Genomic DNA, 21,114 nt, shown 5'->3' with positions numbered 1-21,114 from the left:
AAGATTTAGTGCTTCACAAATTCATGCAGTTTTGATTCCTACATGAGACAGGTTTGGCAACATTCTTTTATAGTCTTAGTATCATAAAACTTATAAATTATTGCTTTCCGTTACTTTGTTAATATTACTTAAAAAATTTTTAAATCATATCGATTATAATGTTGTTACAATATACAGGATTTGAAACTTAGTTTATCATGGTACCATGTTAGTGAATAAAAATGAAAGCATACTCTGCTATCTAGTTCCTTCCCTCTTCCACAAAAGCCAGAACTGAAAACCAAAATACAAACCAACCAACTTTATTAAAACAATAAAACTAAGCCTGCTGAGCTTTCCAAACTGGCAAAAATTGTATTAGATGAACACTCATGTGATTCAGTTGTGTCCCCAAAGTCTTAGTTCCATTTAGGCTTTAATAACTTCGGAAATACCAATGCTACACATTTCCCCTGAAAAACTTACTTGAAAGTTTAATTATTTAAATTTATTTTCCATGTCTCTAATTTGATGAATTTTAAGTAAGTATGTACGTATTTTTGTGTGTTAGCTTCTGGATGACTCTTTCTCAGATTGAGCATCAGAAAAGGAGGCCTTCCTCCTTGGCTGCCTGGCCACCTGCTCATCTGCATTGGACATGGAGTTAATTCTCAGTCTCTATGCTTGGATTAATGGAGAGACATTCTCCTTATATACATCTCCTTACAATAAACCCTTCCCTGCCCACTGTATAGAAATAATATGAAAATACAATGCAATAAATTATGGGACAGAACTTCATAAAATGCAGATTGCTCTACAAATGTAAAGCATTATCTTCCTTTTCCATTTTTTTCTGCTCAGGGGGTATCTGCCACTTGTTGCCTGTGATGGCTACCATGAGTCCCCAGTTCTCCCTTCCATCCTGGTCAGAGGCCTCCTGCTTAGAAAACCACATTTGCCAGTTTTCTTTGTAGCTTCTAGTGGTCACATGACTCAGATCTCAATACTTGAAGGAGTATAGAAAGACACTGACATCTTCCACATCATTTTATAAAGACAAAATTGCATACCTTCGGTTGCCATTCTGGATTCTGGATCCCTGAATGACCTTGTGCGATTCAGTTGCCTAGACCATCTACCTACCCTCAGATGGTCAATATGTTTTACATTTCTGCTACAGCAAATTAAACTACTTATTGGTAATGACTGTTATTCTGTATCCTCAAGCCCACATTACCATTTCAAATCTCATTTGCTGCTTCCTTCTTTCTTCATATAGGGTTGAAATCCCAATGAAAATTATTGTTTGTCATCATAGCTGGTAGTCCTAATGTAGTGACTAGTTATTAGTAGGTATTTAATAAATACTTTTTGATAAATAAATGATTGCATAAATGAATAAATTTTTGTCAGCACTGGTGTTGTCAGCTTTCAAGTGTAAGTTTCTAAAAGAGTCTGACTTAATCTAAATTGTTCTCAATGGAATTATCATAGCACCACTTGTGTGCTGAACATCTTTCATGAAAAAGAACAGTTTGTTATTTTTCATATTCAATTTATAGTATTTTCTGCAGGCAAAGCAATCTGAAATATGGATTTTAAAAGCCCTCATAACATTATATCAGTAGGTGGAAACATCTATTCACTTCTGGAGAGGGCTATTACAAGTATGTATTAAAAGCCCTTCAAAATCTTGATCTTGATTACAAGGGGCAGATAAAAGTAGAGAACTCTCTTAGATGGAAACTCAATAATTTAAAAACGAAAGTCCATGACTTAAATCTATAACTGGGACTGGGAACACAACAGAAGGTTGGACAAATTGTCCTCTATCTGAGGTCTTTCCTAATTAAATTCATTCCAAGAAATATTTTTTGTTTGTATAGTGTTCTAAATCCAAATAACGAGGCAAAGGTAAACAAAAATGCCCTATTCATAAGGATGTTTCAATCTAATAGAAGAGCTGGAACAAGTGTCCAAATCCATATGACACATGAGAGAGCTAGTGAGCTTTGTGAACAATGTGCCATAGCAGCACAGGGACTGCATTGAGGACAAGAATCTTGACCTAGGCCTTGAGTAGGATGATAAAGGAGGACATTTCAGGTGGAATAACAGCTTGAAGTGCATTTGGAGCACTCTGAAAGGAGCTCCTGCACCACGTGGAGTCTTCAAAGTCTGTCCCTTTTGATGATGGCATTATTTGAATATGTTTCTTTCTCATGGCGAGTAACTTTTACAGATCTGACCCTCAGTTTCCTCATCTGTTAAATGACCATATTTATATGATTGCTTTGTTGGTAACTGAGATAAGGTTTTAAAGTACCTAGTGTAGAGATATACCTAATGAAAATGACAAGTTAATGGGTGCAGCACACCAACATGGCACATGTATACATGTAACAAACCTGCACGTTGTGCACATGTACCCTAGAACCTAAAGTATAATAAAAAAATTAAAGTACCTAGTATAACATTGAGACTAAATAATGTTCAATCAACCTTATCTCTGTTCCTTTCTTCCCTTCCTAATCTTCCTCCTCTTATCTTAGTAGCCTACCTTACTTTCTGCACTCTTGAGGTTAGCCGTTATTGCCCCTTGGTTGAGTAAAGCAGACTGATGATTCATGATGGAATGGAGCAATGTTTTGCTTGTTTATTAACCTTAGCTTGCTCAAATTATGTCACTTAAATGGATTCTATTGAATCAAGATGATAGATGATATATACACACACACATGCACACACACACACACACAAACTTGATTTTTCAAAAAACAAGAACACATTTTGTAGGGACTTAAGTAAATGGATGAATAACACAAATTTAATTGATGGCAGAACTGTTTTAGAGATAATTCTAAACTTAACAGTGTTTCTCACACAGCTCAGCCAAAACTAAGCATAACCATTTTGGACTAATTCAGCAGGGCCAAGATGGTACATAGAAATTAATATTTACAATAACTGCAAAGGTTATTGTTTTGGAGATGACCAGCCATCTTGGAGAAATGTCATGCTTGGGTTTACCTCATCCTCAGAATAGCACTGTTAGGTTTTATTATTAATCAGACAGGTTCATCCTTCTTTCTGCTTAAGAGTATAGCAATATTCATTCAATGCATTCAGTGGAAGCTGCATTGCAGCTTTTGAAAAAGAAAATTGGATTTATTGTAAATTAACTGGATATAGCAGTAAAGGTCACAGATATCTCCACAGATTTACCTTAATATGGAATACAACCTTGTTTAAATAGACTTTAACACATTTTAAAGTACTGACTTTGAATACATCCAGATTATGCCTTTAATTACCTTGTAACTAGCTGGCCTCAAAGTATGATGGAATGTATTGATACCAGTATAAGGAGAGTTGAAGTCAGAGTGAAATAAATCTGCATTTTCAGCAGCTTCTCACTAACCGCATTAAGCCATGGGCAGACAGCTTGCTTTCTGTTACCTGTGTAAGAGTACGTGTTTACACTCCCTGTATGAATGGTTTCTTCGGCAGATGAACACATTTCTTCAATTGATGCCTTCCCTGTGGAATTGTGAGACCCTCTTATCACAGTGCAAATGTGGCTGGTAAAGTTGAAGTCACACCTGCCACAGTGTGCTGTGGCTTCCATAGATGCTGGGCAGAGGATCCTGCACTCTTTGGTTTCCTGAGTCAAGTGGTAGGGGTGAGAGAGAGAGGGGTATTTAAAAATTTCATTTAGACATACATAGGGTAGGCTTTTGTGACTTCCAAATGAAATTTTTCCTCCACTTACTTGATGAATGAATATTTCAAAATTTATAAAAAGAAATGAAGGCAGTTTGTATACTAGGAAGAACAATGACTTTGAAATGACACAAATTGGGATTAAAATTTCAGTTTTGCAGCTTCCCAGCTCTGTAACCTTGAGCAAGTCACTTATGTTTTCAAAACCTCGGCTTCTTCAGTGGGGAACATGGAGACAAAATTTACCACCAAGGTTTGTTGTGTGACTCAAATCATATAATTTACCACCAAGGTTTGTTGTGTGACTCAAAACTGATAAGTCTTTAAACTTAGTATACACACTACAAATATTTTATTTTTGCTATTTGATACTTTCCTATGGAATTTTAGAGAAAATAAAGAATGTGATATTTGAGAATTTACACTTCCTGTGTTGTTGGGGAAGTTGGTCCCATTAGAAGTATTACTGATCCAAGTTTTTAAAAATATAAATGTTTCATGAACTGTCATTGTAATTATAATTCTTTATGCTTATAAACATTTTCTCTGACACATCTCCAGATTTTTTATGGTTTTTGATAAGTATCACTTTGTTTTAATCCAAGGAAATTAAATACTTAATCATCCCATATTACAAGAGCTATAAGTAAGGTAATAGTTTTATAATGTGGAGATCTACTTTGCCTTTCCTTTACATAAGTAGCATAATGTATTTAGAATACTTTTTGCTATTAAAATTGATCTCCATTCAGCCTCTCTCTTACATAAAATAAGTTGAATTATTCTTACCAAGTTGGTCAAAATAGTACATTCAAAAATATATAGTGGGTCTGGGCGCAGTGGCTCATGTCTATAATCCCAACACTTTGGGAGGCGGAGGTGGGTGGATCACTTGAGGTCAGGATTTCGAGACCAGACCGATCAACATGGCGAAACCCTGTCACTACTAAAAAAACAAAAATTAGCTGGGCTTGGTGGCGCACACCTGTAATCCCAGCTACTTGGCAGGTTGAGGGAGGAGAATCGCTTGAACCTAGCAGGTAGAGGTTGCAGTGAGCCAAGATGACACTACATAAATAGAATCCCACTATATATATGTGTGTGTGTATGTGTGTGTATCTATCTATCTATCTATCTATCTATCTATCTATCTATCCTCTAAAAGCCCAACTAAATGACAGTAAAATACTGGTTTACGTGTTGAAAGTCTAAGAAAAAAGGGAGAAAAATAATACACACAAGACCGTGCATACCTTTTTGGAAGCTGGAAAGTAGATGAATGTGGCAGAGACAATGCAATGTGCTCAGTGATGTCCATGTTTCCCTTTTCTCTCTGGGAACATGGGAAGTTGAAGCCTGGCTGCAGTAGGAGAAGCCACCTGACTAGATATGTCTGTGTGACTAGTGCATAGAAAGGACGTACTCTATATCCAGGTAGGAACTGTCTGTGTGCAATTGTCCCCTCTTGCGCCTTTTCCATTATGATCCAAGGGCTGCATGAAGCATCACAAGATGTAAGGGGCTTCGGTTCTAGAGATGTTACTTGGAAGACAACTGCCTAACTCATAATGAATTGTAATGTAAAAAAAAAAAAAAATTGCTAAGAGAGTAGATCCTAAATGCTCTCATCACAAAAATAGAAAACAAAATGCAAAAAGAAACCATCCTAACTTCCACATAGAGGTTCATTGTCATGAAATTTTAGAGGAGCAGGATAAAGAGAACATCTTCAAGAGCTTTCATAGGAAAAGAAACATGGTTACCAACAGAGAGATAGGAATCAAAATATTAATGGAAGCTTAAAACATGCAGAAATGCCTCAAAATTCTGAGTAGACATAATTTTTAACCTGGAATTGTATATCAGACCAAACTATCAATCCTGTTGGAGGGTAAAATAATAGTATTTTTATACATTAAGCTCTTAAAAAATTTACCCTCCATACATCTATATACAAGAAGATAATTCTCCAAATGGAATGAAACTTGGAATCCAAAAACAAAAACAAAAACAAAAACAAAAACAAAAAAAAAAACAGGGGAATCAACACAGGAAAGAGGTAAAAGGAACTCCTGAGTTGATAGCTTAGGGAACACCGAATGGGCCAACTATGTAAAAATCCCATGGTGATCCAGTCCAGACTGGAACAGGATATAAATGTCTCCAGGTGGTAGGTCTTCAGAAAACAAAATGAAATCTACAGACTGAACATTATTATGTATACACACTACTTGATTCAGCATGGAGAAATATTGTCCTCATTAGAATAATTTAACCAACCTTATGTGTTATCTTAATCATTCATTGATACAAAGTGCTTGCAGGGCTTCTAACAATCTCATGAGTTATTTTACATCCCAAAGTGTACAAAGTGTATGTGGTCTACACAAGGACTGTGTAGTTGCCTCATTGAACAAGCGTCCTTCCATTGTCTGTGACCAAGACACCCATTTTTAGTGGTCTTATAATGACAAATTACTACAGAACACGGTAGCATGTTTGTTTTTAAAGTGTCCATGGTCCTTTCCTTAAATTGATAGGTTTCTGGTATCCTGGGTCAAGTTTAATACCCACATACATGACATGGCTGTGTACAAACCATCACCATACAAAAACATAAGTGATTACACCCGGAAGCCTATTCATTCACTTTTGACACAGGCATTTGCTCATCTTGCATTGTCCAAGGGAATATGATATAAATGCAACTAAGCGAATTTGCTGGATCTAAGGTCTCTATCAAAGGAAAGTGGTGGATGATGGCTGGCGGGCTAGGGAGAAGAAGCGCGAATTTCCTCCTGCCTCCATCCACAGTGCTCCCAGGCATGAAATGGCACCATGCAGAGGCCCCAGACGACCTGTGCTGGCTCTTTCAGCGGCACACAGACTTTCAGTCCTGCACTAATCTGAAGTGCTGGGTAAAGCTTCCCTGAGAACAGCTAATCATTATTAATTCCTTTAGAATTCATTGCAATAACATCAATCATAGCGAACTCATTCGGTATTAATATGGATTTAATGTGAAAATGAATAATGCACACAGGAGTTTTTATATTCCTATTTTAGAAAAATAGTTATGAACAATGTATTTCTCTTTCCATTGTCAAATCAGCGCCTCCAAGAGCTTTTCTATCAATTACCTTCATCATCATTCCAGTTGAAATCTTGTCAGAGCAAACATATTTCAAAGGATTATATCCAACTCCATTACAGCATTTCTGGCTCTTTGGAATAAGTTCAGTCTCACAGCATTTTACTGGCACTGGGTCATTCTTTTTAACATGTGCTTTAGACTCTCCACTGGAAGCTGAGCAGCATATGGTATCTGACATATTCACATAATCCTGCCCACAACAGAACATCCCTGCAACAATAAAATGTTATATATGAATATGAAATAGAAAAAGGGAAGAAAACTGAGGCTGCTATAAAGTTTGGTATAAAAATGTCAGGCTCAGGCAGTTGCTGAAATGGTGCAATACCTAAGGTAGCATTTCCCTACCAAGGTGATTTAAACGTGCAGTGAGGGTCCTTCTTACCAAGAGCACTAGACACTAATTAGGAAAAGAACACACAAGAGGAAATGTTCGAAAATCATTCAGCTGGGCCAAACTTCTCTCATGCTCCATAAAAAGAGATAGGATTTCTGTCATGAAAACTGCCTGTGCATTTTGTGATGATAACATCTTGTTGCAGAAGAAGGTTAGTTAAACTATAGGGACTCTGAGAAAGCTCTAGAAATTCATAAGGGAGAAAAGGTCACCCAAGTACTCTGGGATAAGAGCCCAGGCAGAGTGGAAAGGTAGCACCATCCTAGAACTGGAAGCCCTGCGGGAGAAGCAGTGCAAGTTTTGGCTTAGCTTTATTTAGGGTACAAATATTTGTTTCTTGTGAATTTAGCTGCAATGGTAACCATGTTTTCTGCATGAGATGGATTTGGTATTTATTCATAATCAGCTGAGCATGTTCACTGATCAGGTGCACTAATCAGCCACTATTTTTTGAGCCTCACTCTGTTCTAGACCCATCACAGACACAGGTGACAGGCTGGGGGCAGCGGCAGAAAGACCTTGTAGAGAGGATCACTGATCCCCACATCTAAATGAAAGACACACGTACCTGAGATACCAAATAGACATTTTCTCCCACCAAATTTAGTTTAATTACCTGCATTTGCATCATTTAGATATTGCCATCGAAGAGAAATGGCAGAAATTTTAACATTAAAGCAGGAATAAATTAACACTACTCTAGAGACAGATCAAGCTAGAAATCAAGGTGGCTATACTGCATGTCACAGTGTTTTTATATTAGAATTTATATCCAGTTATATAGCAGCACAATGTGATGAATGATTTATTTTAATTGGAATTTTGTTTGTTTATTATTAGTTCTGACTGATAACATAAAGAACCTCAAATTCAAAGTGCCCTGGGGTCCTGAATTGTTTAATCTGGTCCTGTGTAAACATCTACATTATTAAAGACACTCAAATAAAAGATCAAAAGTGCTTTTAAAAAAAATCATTGAAAGTAGACATTGGTTTGGCACATGCCTTAAGAAAGATGTTTATCCACACATGACTCCAAAGAACCCTCTCATTCATCTTTTTACTTACAAAAGTCTCTAATATTAAAAACTCTTATTTATGATTAATGATATACACTGATTCTAACAGAGCTTTGGCATACCATGTTTATCTAATGTGATAACTCTTCGAAGTAATTGGTTTACAAATTAACTGCTATATTTATAATTTTAGTGGTTTTAACATTTCTAGGAAAAGTTATCTCAAATAAATACAAAGAGCAGGGCTCATTTTAGTCTGAGTCTGGATTATGGTGGGTATATATGTGTGTATATATAAGTACATACCCAAATACACATATTTATGTGTGTGTAGCTATGTATGTATGCATATGTATGTGTATATATACACACACAAATACATATAAATATATACATACATGAGTGTACACACACACATAAACTAAAAAGAAAAATCCGTAGCTTCAAGTTTTATATTGTTCGGGCATTTTTCTGCCCCTTCTGATTAGACATTTAAATACAACCATGGATTTTTTTACTGTTAATTTTTTCTCTGGCAGTTTTCTGAAGACAATTCATGTTTCTCTTTTAAAGAGCAATCAAAATTTGAAAACTGGCCCTTTAGGGAGCGGAATATATTCTCCCCCTCTCATTCCCAAATTACTTCATGGTTTCACTATGCTTTAAGTATAAAATAAAAATGCAGACATTGACCTAATTTGAAACTCCTAATCAGTCATCTGATCACTCTGAGGGACTTCTGACAGGTCAACTAAAATTTTGATAATGAACTGTTTTTAAACTAGAAAAAAAAGATGCCTTCTTTCACAAAGAGCTTCATCTTTGTATTACTGAATTGAAATTTTCAGCCAAGATCTCACTCACATAACAAGAAGTGACTCCCTTTTTAGTTTCTTTGGTAAACCATTACTTCTTTAATTATTATCAACCTTGTTCCAGTGTGATAAATTGCTAATTACTTAATACCCTAATCAGCGTTCATTCTTTGCACAGATAAACTGTGACAGTGCCATTAATTTAAATAGTAATTTCACTTAATGGCCAGAACGGCACACCAGATTTTTATGCAGCATTTTCTGAAGACTGCATCCATCACTGCAATATTCTGACATAAAGATGTCTGACGTGCACTAACTCACTTAGGGAGAGCAGATGTTGCGGAGCAGAGTTTGGTAGTAATTCCCATAGTGCATCACTTCAGCATGAATGAGCTGCAAATTCAGAGACAGACAATCTTCCGAAACTGCATTGCAATAACTTTCGACCCCTACCTAATTTATCACGTGTAGCACTTGACTTTTGAACTTTGACACACGGAATGCACGATTTTAAATATGCCCAAAGAAAAACAAAATAGGTCAAGCATTATTGATGGATTGGTCCATTCTTCCAGAGCCTCTTCATTAAATTTGTACAAAAGGTGGAGTGTGTCTTTGAACAAGATGCAGATGTTAGTAAAGTGGTACAGTACACATTAAACTAGTAGGTGTTTATTTTTCAGATGAAAAAGCATATATTGTCTTTCTAAACTGTATATATATCCAATGGTTTCCATTGATTGGACACAACTGAGAAAATAGTGGAGGAAAAAATTTTTACTCACAATATTATTAATACTTCAAATATGTTACCAATGCTTATTTCATATCTATGTCTAAAAAGAAAAGCATTTATAAGCATATCTGTTGGATGAATTTCTAAATAGTTAAGACTGCAAAACTGGGATTCCATTTTTTTTTAAAGAAGACCAAGAATTATGTATCATGCCTTTGAGATAAAAATAGTATAGTAGTAAAATCCAGTCTGGAATATGACAAATCATTGTGAAACTCTGAGATTGTTCATGGGGACCAAATTTTAAGCCAAGGGATATTTTAGGCCTAGAAGAAAAAAAAGGTTTGTGATTAGTCATCCTTAGGACAAATGTATAACATTTGTGGCAGAGCATGAAAGAAAAGAAATTCACACTTGTCTTCACCAGTAGATGGCTCTGTGACTACCACCACAAAACAGAGGGTAGAGTAAAAATGCTCCCCAAATCATTGTGGTACATTTTATAGCATTGATATATTACACTTTTCAAAAAAAAATCGTTCTGTTTTATGGAAATCTTCCAGGGAAATGTTTTTTCAATGCCACCCTTACACCATGGACTTCTGTAATTATACTTCCCTCTGCAAAATTCCCAAATTCCCATCTTATGAAACAAACAGCGATAGTCATTTGTTCTACTGAAGTCAGAGTTCAGGACATGAAAACTCAGTCTTGTATTCTGAAACAATTTCAACTCAGAGTTTCACATCAAAGGCCGCATGGACAAAGTTTATAATATAAATAAGTCAATATATTCCAAAGTCATCTCATGATCAGTTTCCCATGGCTAATAGAAAAATCTGTCCTCTTTGAATGAAACAGAGGTTTTAATTATTCAGTTTTTCATACTAAGAGATATAATCAAGTCCAATCCAAGATTAATGGCATAAATGATAAAGCTATATAAGCAAACACTAAGAAAAAAATGAGTAATAAATAGGTTTAAAATCTATTTAAAGAAAATGGCTAAGAATACATATCCACTAAAATGACGCGCCTGACTTTCATCCCGAGATACCTGTATAACACTTCTACACAACGCATCTGCCCAGAGAGAGCACTAAAAACATAAACGCCATCCCAGCACTTCTGTTCCAACAGCATCTGTTAATTCACTCCATTTATAAAATACATATTGACAAAGACAACTGAACTGGGACCAGGGAGATTTGATTTGGTGTGAGAAAGTCAATTCAATGTGATTTTGTTAAAGGGCTCCTGCAGGCAAATAAAAGAGTTTAAGTAATAAAGTACATAAAGAGATGTTTTACGAGCCAGCCCGGTCTCGTGGCAGGCACACAATGCCAGGCAGCGAGAGAGGCCAGGCTTAGGAACGATATTATGAGATCCAAACTCTTATGTAGCAGGTATGCTGTTGGTTGCTAGGTTGAGAAAAAGGGCCATATGGATATTCTGGAAGGTCACTAAGGTCACAGTCATTAGGGGCTACAGGAGTGAACGGCATCAGAGAGAGGAAAAATACATGTGGAATCTGTCTATTTTCAGTGCAACCTGCAGAAAGAAAGTCAAGAGAATAAAAAGATATATTTTTTCCTTTGTAAAACTATTATTCCTTAAGTCCACTATGATTATCAGAGTTGGCAGAGCTGTAGAATGCCATGAGAAACTCTAGAGCTTATCTTGATTCGCAGGAGTTGAGGGCTGTCACCATTTGTGTAAGAAATGTTTGACTGGCATGCGACATCATCTTGGAGTAAATAAAGAAGTGATTCTGAAATTTGAGTTCATGGATGGAGTTCAAGGGTGGATAAAATTACAGGCAAATTTTTGTGTATATTCTATGCACTATTATTCAGAGTGAGGGTTTGTAACTTTCAAAAGATTCAAAAGGAAAACAAGTTAAGAACCATTGTCCTAGTGGACGGTAACCTCCATTCCACTTCTTAGAACAGATGTATTTTACTTCATGCCAGTGGTGTTCTGACTTCTCTTTCCTTCTCTATTGTATTTGTTCTGCCACCTAAATTTAATCTTAAACTACAGTTCTTATCATCATATTGACTCTTCCCTGAGTGCTAAATAATGTTCAAATCCTTTTGCCTACTCAGATTTATCTCCTTTCTTCCTTACACAGAGTGTATACCTCCTGTAAACCAAAGCACTCGCTATTATTTGTGTTTTGCAGATTGCTAATCTCACAGTTTAGCTCAAGCCACACCTGCCAAAATCATACTCACTGTTTGAGATTCCAATCCAATGGAACAACCCCCTTCATTACCTTGACTGGAGTGATCTCTCAGTCTTAAGAATATGCATGCATTCATCCCTCTCTTATGGCCTGTGTATAACCTTGTAGGCACTTTTCTCTTTGATTAGGTTGTAAGTTCTTGAGGACAAAAATGGAATCTTGGCCATTTTTACACTTGCAAAGCACCAAGAATGATATCTTGAATATGGTTACTACATAATACATATTTAACAAAGGACGGAGTATAGCAGTTGACTAATTCTTTTAAAAAGCTACAGATGAACAAACACACTGAAATCAAATATTTTGCTGTCATTTTTAAACTCTGATGTATTAGGGTATACAGGAGGTAACACTTTTGCATCCTCCCTGCCACCTTGGTTCTATCTTTAATAGACCTGTTATTAGCTACTTCATCTAAAGGAGGAGGAGGTATTCAACTGGTTAGTCATAGTACAGGATAACTAATTAGTTGCCATAATTTTCTAGAAGACATTACTATGACTTTAAGCAGTGGTTCTCAAATTACGGTCTCAGGATCCTTTTATACGCTTACAAATTATTGAGGACCCCAAATACCTTTTGTTTATATGGGTTTTACCTGTTGATATGTACTGTGTTAAAACTTATGGCAGAAATTTTTGAAATATTTATTTATTAATGCATTTAGACATAAAATAATAACTCTATAACATTCTAACATATTTAAGAAAAATAAATGTTTTTCAAATAAAAAATAGTGAGAAGAGTGACATTGTGTTACATTTTTGCAAGCTTTTTAAGTGTTTAGTTAAGAGAAGTCAATTTAATTTTCTTTCTGAGTCTGCATTCGATCTGTTGCAAATCATACCACGTAACCTCTGAAAAGCTCTGCTGCACACATAGGAGAGAATGAGAGTTAAAAAGGCATATAGTAGTTTAGTATCACAGGCTTACTTCATGTTATTGTGCTTTGATTTACTGCACTTTGCAGAGACTGCATTTTTTACAAATTGAAGTTTTGTGGCCACCCTGCATCAAGAAGTCTGTTGGTGCCGATTTTCCAATAGCATGTATTCGCTTCGTGTCTCTGTGTCACATTTTGATGATTCTCACAATATTTTAAACTTTTTCATTATTATTATATTTGTTATATTTTTTATTTTTATATTTTATATTTATATTTGTGGTCAATGATCTTTGATGTTACTATGGTAATTGTTTTAGTGTGTCATGAACCTTGCCCATATAAGACGGAAAGCTTAGTTGATGAGCGTCCTGTGTGTTCTGACTGTTTCACAGACCAGCCTTTCCTTTATCTTTCTCCCTCTCCTCAGGCCTTCCTATTCTCTGAGGCACAGCAATATTAAAATTAGGCCAATTAATTACCTTACAATAGCCTCTAAGTGTTCAAGTGAAAGGAAGAGTCTCATGTCTCTCACTTTAAATCAAAAGCTAGGAATGATTAAGCTTATTGAGGAAGGCATGTTGAAAGCCAAGACAGGCCAAAAACTAGACCTCTCATGCCCAACAGTTAGCCCAGTTATGAATGCAAGGGAATAGTTCTTGAAGAAAATCAAAATGCTCCTCTTCTTCCCACACCTTCAACAGACCTTCTTCTCTTTTCTGTACCACTCCTTCTTGAACATATCTTTTCCCCTGGACAGAATCTCTTTATTATATCTTATAAGGTATGTGAGAATGATGACAAATCTTGTGGGTCTTATGGCCTTCAACCGTGGTCCAGGTAAGATTTCTATTTCACTTATCATTCATTTATTATGAATAAGTGAAACAGCCTTATTGCTGATATGAAGACACTTTGAGTGGTCTGGATAGAAGATCAAATCAGTCACAACAGTCCCTTAAGCCAAAGCCTAGTCCAGGCAAGGCTTTTACTCTCTTTAATTCTATGAAGGCTGAGAGAGGTGAGGAAGCTGCAGAAGAATAGATGAAAGCTAACAGAAGTTGGTTCATGAGGTTTAAGAAAAAAATCCATCTTCATAACATAAAAGTGCAAGGTGAAGCAGCAAGTGCTGATGTAGAAACTGCTGCCTCAAGTTACCCAGAACACCTAGGTAAGATCACTGATGAAGGTGGCTACACTAAACAACAGATCTTCATTGTAGATGAAATAGCCTCGTACTGGAAGAAGATGCCAACTAGAGCTTTCATAGGTAGAGGGAAAAAGTCAATGCCTGGTTTCAAAGTTTCAAAGGACAGGTTGACTCTCCTGCTGGGGGGCTAAAGCAGCTGGTGACTTTAAGTGGAAGCCCATGCTCATTGACCACTGCAAAAACTCTAGGGCCCTTAATAATTATGCTAAATCTATTCTGCTTGTGCTTGTAAATGGAACAAAAAGGCTGTATGATTACATATCTGTTTACAATATGGTTTACGATGTATTTTAAGCTCATTATTGAGATCTACTGCTCAGAAAAAAGATATTTCTTTTAAAATATTAATACTCACTGACAATTCATCTGGTCACTCAAGAGCTCTGATGGAAATAGACAAGAAAATTAATGTTTACATGCCTATTAACACAGCATAGGTCAAGTAGTCATTTTGACTTTCCAGTTTTATTATTTAAAAATACATTTTGTAAGGCTATAGCTGCCATAGATAGTAATTCCTCTGATGGATCTGGACAAAGTAAATTGAAAACCTGGAAAGGATTCACCATTCTAGATGCAACTAAGAATATTCATGATTCATGGGAAGAAGTCAAAATATCAACATTAACAGGAGTTTAGAGGAAGTTGATTCCAACCCTCATGGATGACTAAGGGGTTTTAGACTCAAAATGGAAAAAATAACTGCAGATGCAGTGGAAATAGCAAGAGTACTGGAATGAGAAGTGAAGCCTGAAGAGGTAACTGAATTGCTGCAATCATAAAACTAACAGATGAGGAGTTGCTTCTTAGGCAGGAGCAAAGAAAGTGGCTTCTTGAGATGGAATCTATGCCTGGTGAAGATACTGTGAACATTAACTTCATATTTTAATTTTCTTGTCTTTAAAAGCCCCACCTCCAATAACATAAATGTCAGGCTTCCCAAAATCTGGATCTGACTGTGTGGTATTTAGCAAGATAATGTCTAATATCTAATGTCTGAACTTCAGTTTCTTCATTTTTAAAATGCAGATAATTAATAGTACCTATCATGTAAGATTATTGTGAAGATTATTTGAGGTAATAATATATAAAATATTGGCACAGTGTCTGTTAGTATTCATTCAATGATACTTATTGTTATTTATATTAGTGTTAGCTTAATACAGTAGAATAAGGGAGTAAAAGAATTATAATAAAATATCATTATAATAATTTTGTATACTATTTGCTAGGAAATATTCTTTTCATTCATAACCAATGCATTCATGTGTGGAATTTTTTTTGGAGGACATGACCTTTTCAAGAGGAAAAAAAATTGATGTGTTTTTATGAAATACATGAGATACATGTAAAAATTGGGAGATTACATTGTTATGTGTTAAACAATATGTTCCTAATTATTGCATTAGATATAACCAATGTGAGCTTTAATTACTTATTTGTTTTATTTCTAGGGCAAATTTCTCACTCTCTCTGCTTCTCAGATCCTCCATCTACTGAAAGGTAGACCTGGGCCCCTTACCTGGAAGGCGATTGTACACCACTCCTTCTTCTCCACCACAACACTCTAAATCGTTGCTCACAATCTGTCCGCCACAGCACTTCTGGCCATGGCCATCATGAAGCCTCCCAGCACAGCAAATCTGGTTTCCTGAGGTGGAGTACGGCATTCTGCCACAGCAGGAATCACCAATGCCAACAGAAACCCGATTGTGCTGTTCATCTGGACAGCATACTTCACCTGTCAATTTAGGACAATAATAATCATTATATCAGTTAAAAAAATATGCTATGACTAACAATTAACTTTTATCACAATCATCTTGCAGATCCCAACTGATTGACAGAATAACTAAAGAGAATAATGTCATATTGGAGTTGCAAAATTTCCAAATGACTCCAAAGTTTTTGTGTATAAACATGTGTGTCAGATCAGATACACACATGGCAACTTACAGGTAAGTCTATGTTGTCTATTTCCTCACCATCAGGTCTGGTGACATGGACTATGTGGCATTATAGAAAAACATCTAGGAATACTTTTTTGTTCTGTGTAATTTTCTTTTGGAAAGTAGAGTGGATTCAAAAACCAACTATTGATAAATTTATATTGCTTATGATTATAATTTCCTTAACCAAACTATATTTGTTCAACCAAACAAAATACTCCCATTGGGAAGGTTAATTACATGAGAGGAGTAAAAAATACCGTATTTAAGTCAGTGTGCTAGTACTTCTCTGGGCTATGTCACACACTGAATTTTACTACATTTCTCTTCACATGACAGTCTGGGAAATTTGGGATAAGAATAAGATAATCCACCAGGTGTGGTGCTTTACACCTGTAATCCCAGCACTTTGGGAGGCCTAGGTGGGTGGATAACTTGAGGCCAGGAGTTTAAGACCAGCCTGGCCAACATGGTGAAACCCCATCTCTACTAAAAATAAAAAAATTATCCAGGCTTGGTGGTGCCTGCCTGTAGTCCCACCTACTCGAGAGGCTGAGGCACGAGAATTGCTTGAACCCGGGAGGCGGGAGGCAGAGTGTGCAGTGAGCCAGGATTGTTTCACTGCACTCCAGCCTGGGCATATCTAAAAAACAAAAACAAACAAACAAACAAAAAACCAAAAAACAGAATTAGATAATCTTTTGCCTGGTACCTTAAAATCAAAGGACTCAAATATTCTAAATACCAAGAGTTAGCTTGTTTGTTTGTTTGGTATAAAGACAACTCTAAAAGACAGAAAATTTTGTAAATGGCTTCCCTTAAGGATACCTTCAAAAGAACTAATAAAAACTTGGTGGATCTGAAATCCAAGCTTCATTTCTCTTCCCTATCTCATGACCCCACTGTGGTTGTCTTCCCTCGTGGCCCTCGGAACCCTGACTTCCTTCTCTCTTTTGTCCTGCTCCTCCTCTTCTTCCTACACCTTCAACAGACCTTCTTTCCTTTTCTCTACCGTTCTTTCTTGAACATATCTTTTCCCCTGGACAATATCTCTTCATTCTATCTTATAAGGTACGTGAGTATGATGACCAATCTGATGGGTCTTATGGCCTTCAACCATGGTCCAGGTAAGATTTCTATAATCCAATTAATGACTTGTCAAGCTTTCTTAAGAAATGGCACAAATCCACTGAAGAATTTAGGACTGCCTTAGGGATTTATAGTCCTGGACTTCTTCTCAATTAGTTCACCTTTTGGTGAGCCCTGGATATCCTAAAATTTGTTTAGTAAAAGCAAGATGTACTGTTTACCAAAATGATATAAAAATATGGGACAATATTTAATTAAACATAGATATATAAGGAGTATAAATAATAGGACAATAACTCTCAGCAGCTATCCTTGAGATCTTTTCTCTCCAAATTTATTGGCCAAAAATCCATCTCACTAGATGAAATGAGCAAATTACTAGAAACATACAACTTACCAAAGAAACTACAAGAAAAAAGTTAAAATCAATAGCTCTCATGAATATTGATGCAAAAATCTTCAACAAAATACTAGCAAACTGAATTCAAAGCACATTAAAATGATTCTGCAACATGACCAAGCGGGATATATCCCTGAAATACCAGGATGGGTCAATATATGAAAATTTAATCAATGTAACACATTATATCAATAGAACAAAGGGGAAAAAAAGAAACACATGATTATCTCAGTTGATATAGAACAAATATTTGACAAAATTCAATCTCTTTCATTATAAATCCACTCAAGAAAATAGGAATAGATGAAAACTACTTCAACATAATCAGGAGTATATGAGAAAAACCTATACCTAATGTCATACTCAACAGTGAACGACTGAAAACTTTTCCTCTAAAATCAGAAACAAGAAAAGGATGCTACCCTTTGCCACTTGTATTCTACATAATATTGGATATTATGGCTAGAGCAATAGGCAAGAGAAAAAAATAAAAGCCATCTAAATTAAAAGGGAAGAAGCAAAACTATGTGTTCTCAGACAGCATGATATCATATAGAGAAAACTATAAAGATTCTAAAAAAAAAAACCTGTTACAACTAATAAACAAATTCAGCACAGTATCAAGATACAAAGTCAGCATAGAAAAACCAGGTATGTTTCTATACACTAAGAATGAACAACCTGAAAATAAAATTAATAAGATAATTTCATTTACAATAACATCAAAAAAATGAAAGACTTAAGAATGAGCTTACCAAGAAAGTGAAAGACTGAAATACTACAAAATGTTGTTGAAAGAAATTAAAGAAGACAACCAAATGGAAGAACATCCCATGTTTATGGACTGGAAGCCTTAATACTGTTAAGGTGCCAGTACTGCTCAAGTGATCTACAGAATCAATTCAATCCCTATCAAAATCCCAATGCTTTTTGCAGAAGCAGAAGAAGCCATTATAAAATTCACATGGAATCTCAAAAAACTCCAAATAGTCAAAACAACATTGAAAAAGAACAAAGTTGGAGATCTCCCACTTTCTGATTTCAAAACTTACTACAAAGTTACAGTAATCAAAAGTGTGTTACTGGTACAAAGACAGACATGTAGACCAATGGGATAGAACAGAGATCCTAAAAATGAACCCTTGCATATATGTGCAAATGATTTTCAACAAAAGTGCCAAGACCATTTAATGAGAAAAGGACCTTTTTTTTTAAATAATGTTGGAAAAGTTGAATATCCACATGCCAAAGAATGATATTGAACCCTTACTTTATACCATATACCAAAACTAACTCAAAATGGATCAAAGATCTAGATGTAAAAGCTAAAACTTACAATTCTTAGACGAAAGCAAAGGGGAAATTTCATGACATTGGGTCTGCCAATGATTTCTTGGCTATGACACTGAAAGCAGAAGCAATAAGGAAAAAAGATGAATTGGATTCATCATAATTAATATTAATAACTTTTTGGCATCAAAGAACACTATCAACAAAGTGAAAAGGCAACTCATGAGAAAATATATTAAAATTATATATCTGATAAGGAAGTAGTATCCAGAATGTATAAAGAACTTCTATAACTCAAAAACATGAAACAAAGACCTTATTTTTTAAATGGGCAAATAACTTTAATAGACACTTTTTTCCAAAGAAGACATACAAATAGCCAATAAACACATGAAAATATATTCAATATTAGTAATAAGTAGGGAAATGCAAATCAAAACCACAATGAGATACCACTTGATACTCATTAGGATAGTTATAAAAAACATAAAATAACAAACAGCAAGAATATGGAGAAATTGGCACACTTATGCATTGTTGTTGGGAATATAAAATGTTAAAATGTTCCACAAAACAGTATGGCAGTTCTTAAAAAGAAAATTAAACATAGAATTACCATATGATCCAGCAATTCCACTTCTGGGTATAAACCCAAAAGAATTGAAAACAGGAGATTGAACAGAAATTTGTACATTTCTACATCAATGTTTATGGCAGCTTTAACCATAATAGTCACTAGGCAGAAATAACCCCAATGTCCGCTGATGAATAAATGAATACAAAAGTGTTATATACATACAATGAGACATTATTCGACCTTAAAAAGGAATAAAATCCTGACACGTACAACAACATGAATGGGAACATACACAAATCAATAAACGTAATCCAGCATATAAACAGAACCAACGACAAAAACCACATGATTATCTCAATAGATGCAGAAAAGGCCTTTGACAAAATTCAACAACCCTTCATACTAAAAACTCTCAATAAATTAGGTATTGATGGGACGTATCTCAAAATAATAAGAGCTATCTATGACAAACCCACAGCCAATATCATACTGAATGGGCAAAAACTGGAAGCATTCCCTTTGAAAACGGGCACAAGACAGGGATGCCCTCTCTCACCACTCCTACTTAACATAGAGTTGGAAGTTCTGGCCAGGGCAATCAGGCAGGAGAAGGAAATAAAAGTTATTCAATTAGGAAAAGAGGAAGTCAAATTGTCCCTGTTTGCAGATGACATGATTGTATATCTAGAAAACCCCATCATCTCAGCCCAAAATCTCCTTAAGCTGATAGGCAACTTCAGCAAAGCCTCAGGATACAACATCAATGTGCAAAAATCACAGGCATTCTTATACACCAATAACAGACAAGTAGAGAGCCAAATCATGAGTGAACTCCCATTCACAATTGCTTCAAAGAGAATAAAATACCTAGAAATCCAACTTACAAGGGATGTGAAGGACCTTTTCAAGGAGAACTACAAACCACTGCTCAATGAAATAAAAGAGGATACAAAGAAATGGAAGAACATTCCATGCTCATGGGTAGGAAGAATCAATATCATGAAAATGGCCATACTGCCCAAGGTAATTTACAGATTCAATGCCATCCCCATCAAGCTACCAATGACTTTCTTCACAGAACTGGAAAAAACTACTTTAAAATTCATATGGAACCAAAAAAGAGCCCACACTGCCAAGTCAATCCTAAGCCAAAAGAACAAAGCTGGAGGCATCACGCTACCTGACTTCAAACTAGACTACAAGGCTACAGTAACCAAAACAGCATGGTACTGGTACCAAAACAGAGATATAGACCAAAGGAACAGAACAGAGCCCTCAGAAATAATGCCACATATCTACAACTATCTGATCTTTGACACACCTGACAAAAACAAGAAATGGGGAAAGGATTCCCTATTTAATAAATGGTGCTGGGAAAACTGGCTAGCCATATGTAGAAAGCTGAAACTGGATCCCTTCCCTATACCTTATACAAAAATCAATTCAAGATGGATTAAAGATTTAAATGTTAGACCTAAAACCGTAAAAACCCTAGAAGAAAACCTAGGCAATACCATTCAGGACATAGGCATGGGCAAGGACTTCATGTCTAAAACACCAAAAGCAATGGCAATAAAAGCCAAAATTGACAAATGGGATCTAATTAAACTCAAGAGCTTCTGCACAGCAAAAGAAAC

At 35.7% G+C, this 21,114-nt stretch overlaps 1 protein-coding gene across 1 annotated transcript in view; it reads right to left on the bottom strand.

The window, feature by feature from the left end:
- USH2A (usherin) overlaps positions 1 to 21,114 on the bottom strand; it is an 800,680-nt gene that overhangs the window by 160,503 nt on the left and 619,063 nt on the right. The window contains exons 50-52 of the mRNA XM_003814150.6: positions 15,695 to 15,913; positions 6,846 to 7,069; positions 3,442 to 3,646 (exon numbers count right to left, since the gene is read on the bottom strand). Coding sequence (XP_003814198.3) covers positions 3,442 to 3,646; positions 6,846 to 7,069; positions 15,695 to 15,913 — 648 coding nt within the window. The remainder of the gene's footprint in view (positions 1 to 3,441; positions 3,647 to 6,845; positions 7,070 to 15,694; positions 15,914 to 21,114) is intronic.

The sequence above is a fragment of the Pan paniscus genome, chromosome 1 (assembly GCF_029289425.2).
Source record: "Pan paniscus chromosome 1, NHGRI_mPanPan1-v2.0_pri, whole genome shotgun sequence".
Taxonomy (NCBI): domain Eukaryota; kingdom Metazoa; phylum Chordata; class Mammalia; order Primates; family Hominidae; genus Pan; species Pan paniscus.
This window is presented reverse-complemented; position numbering and strand designations above follow the sequence as displayed.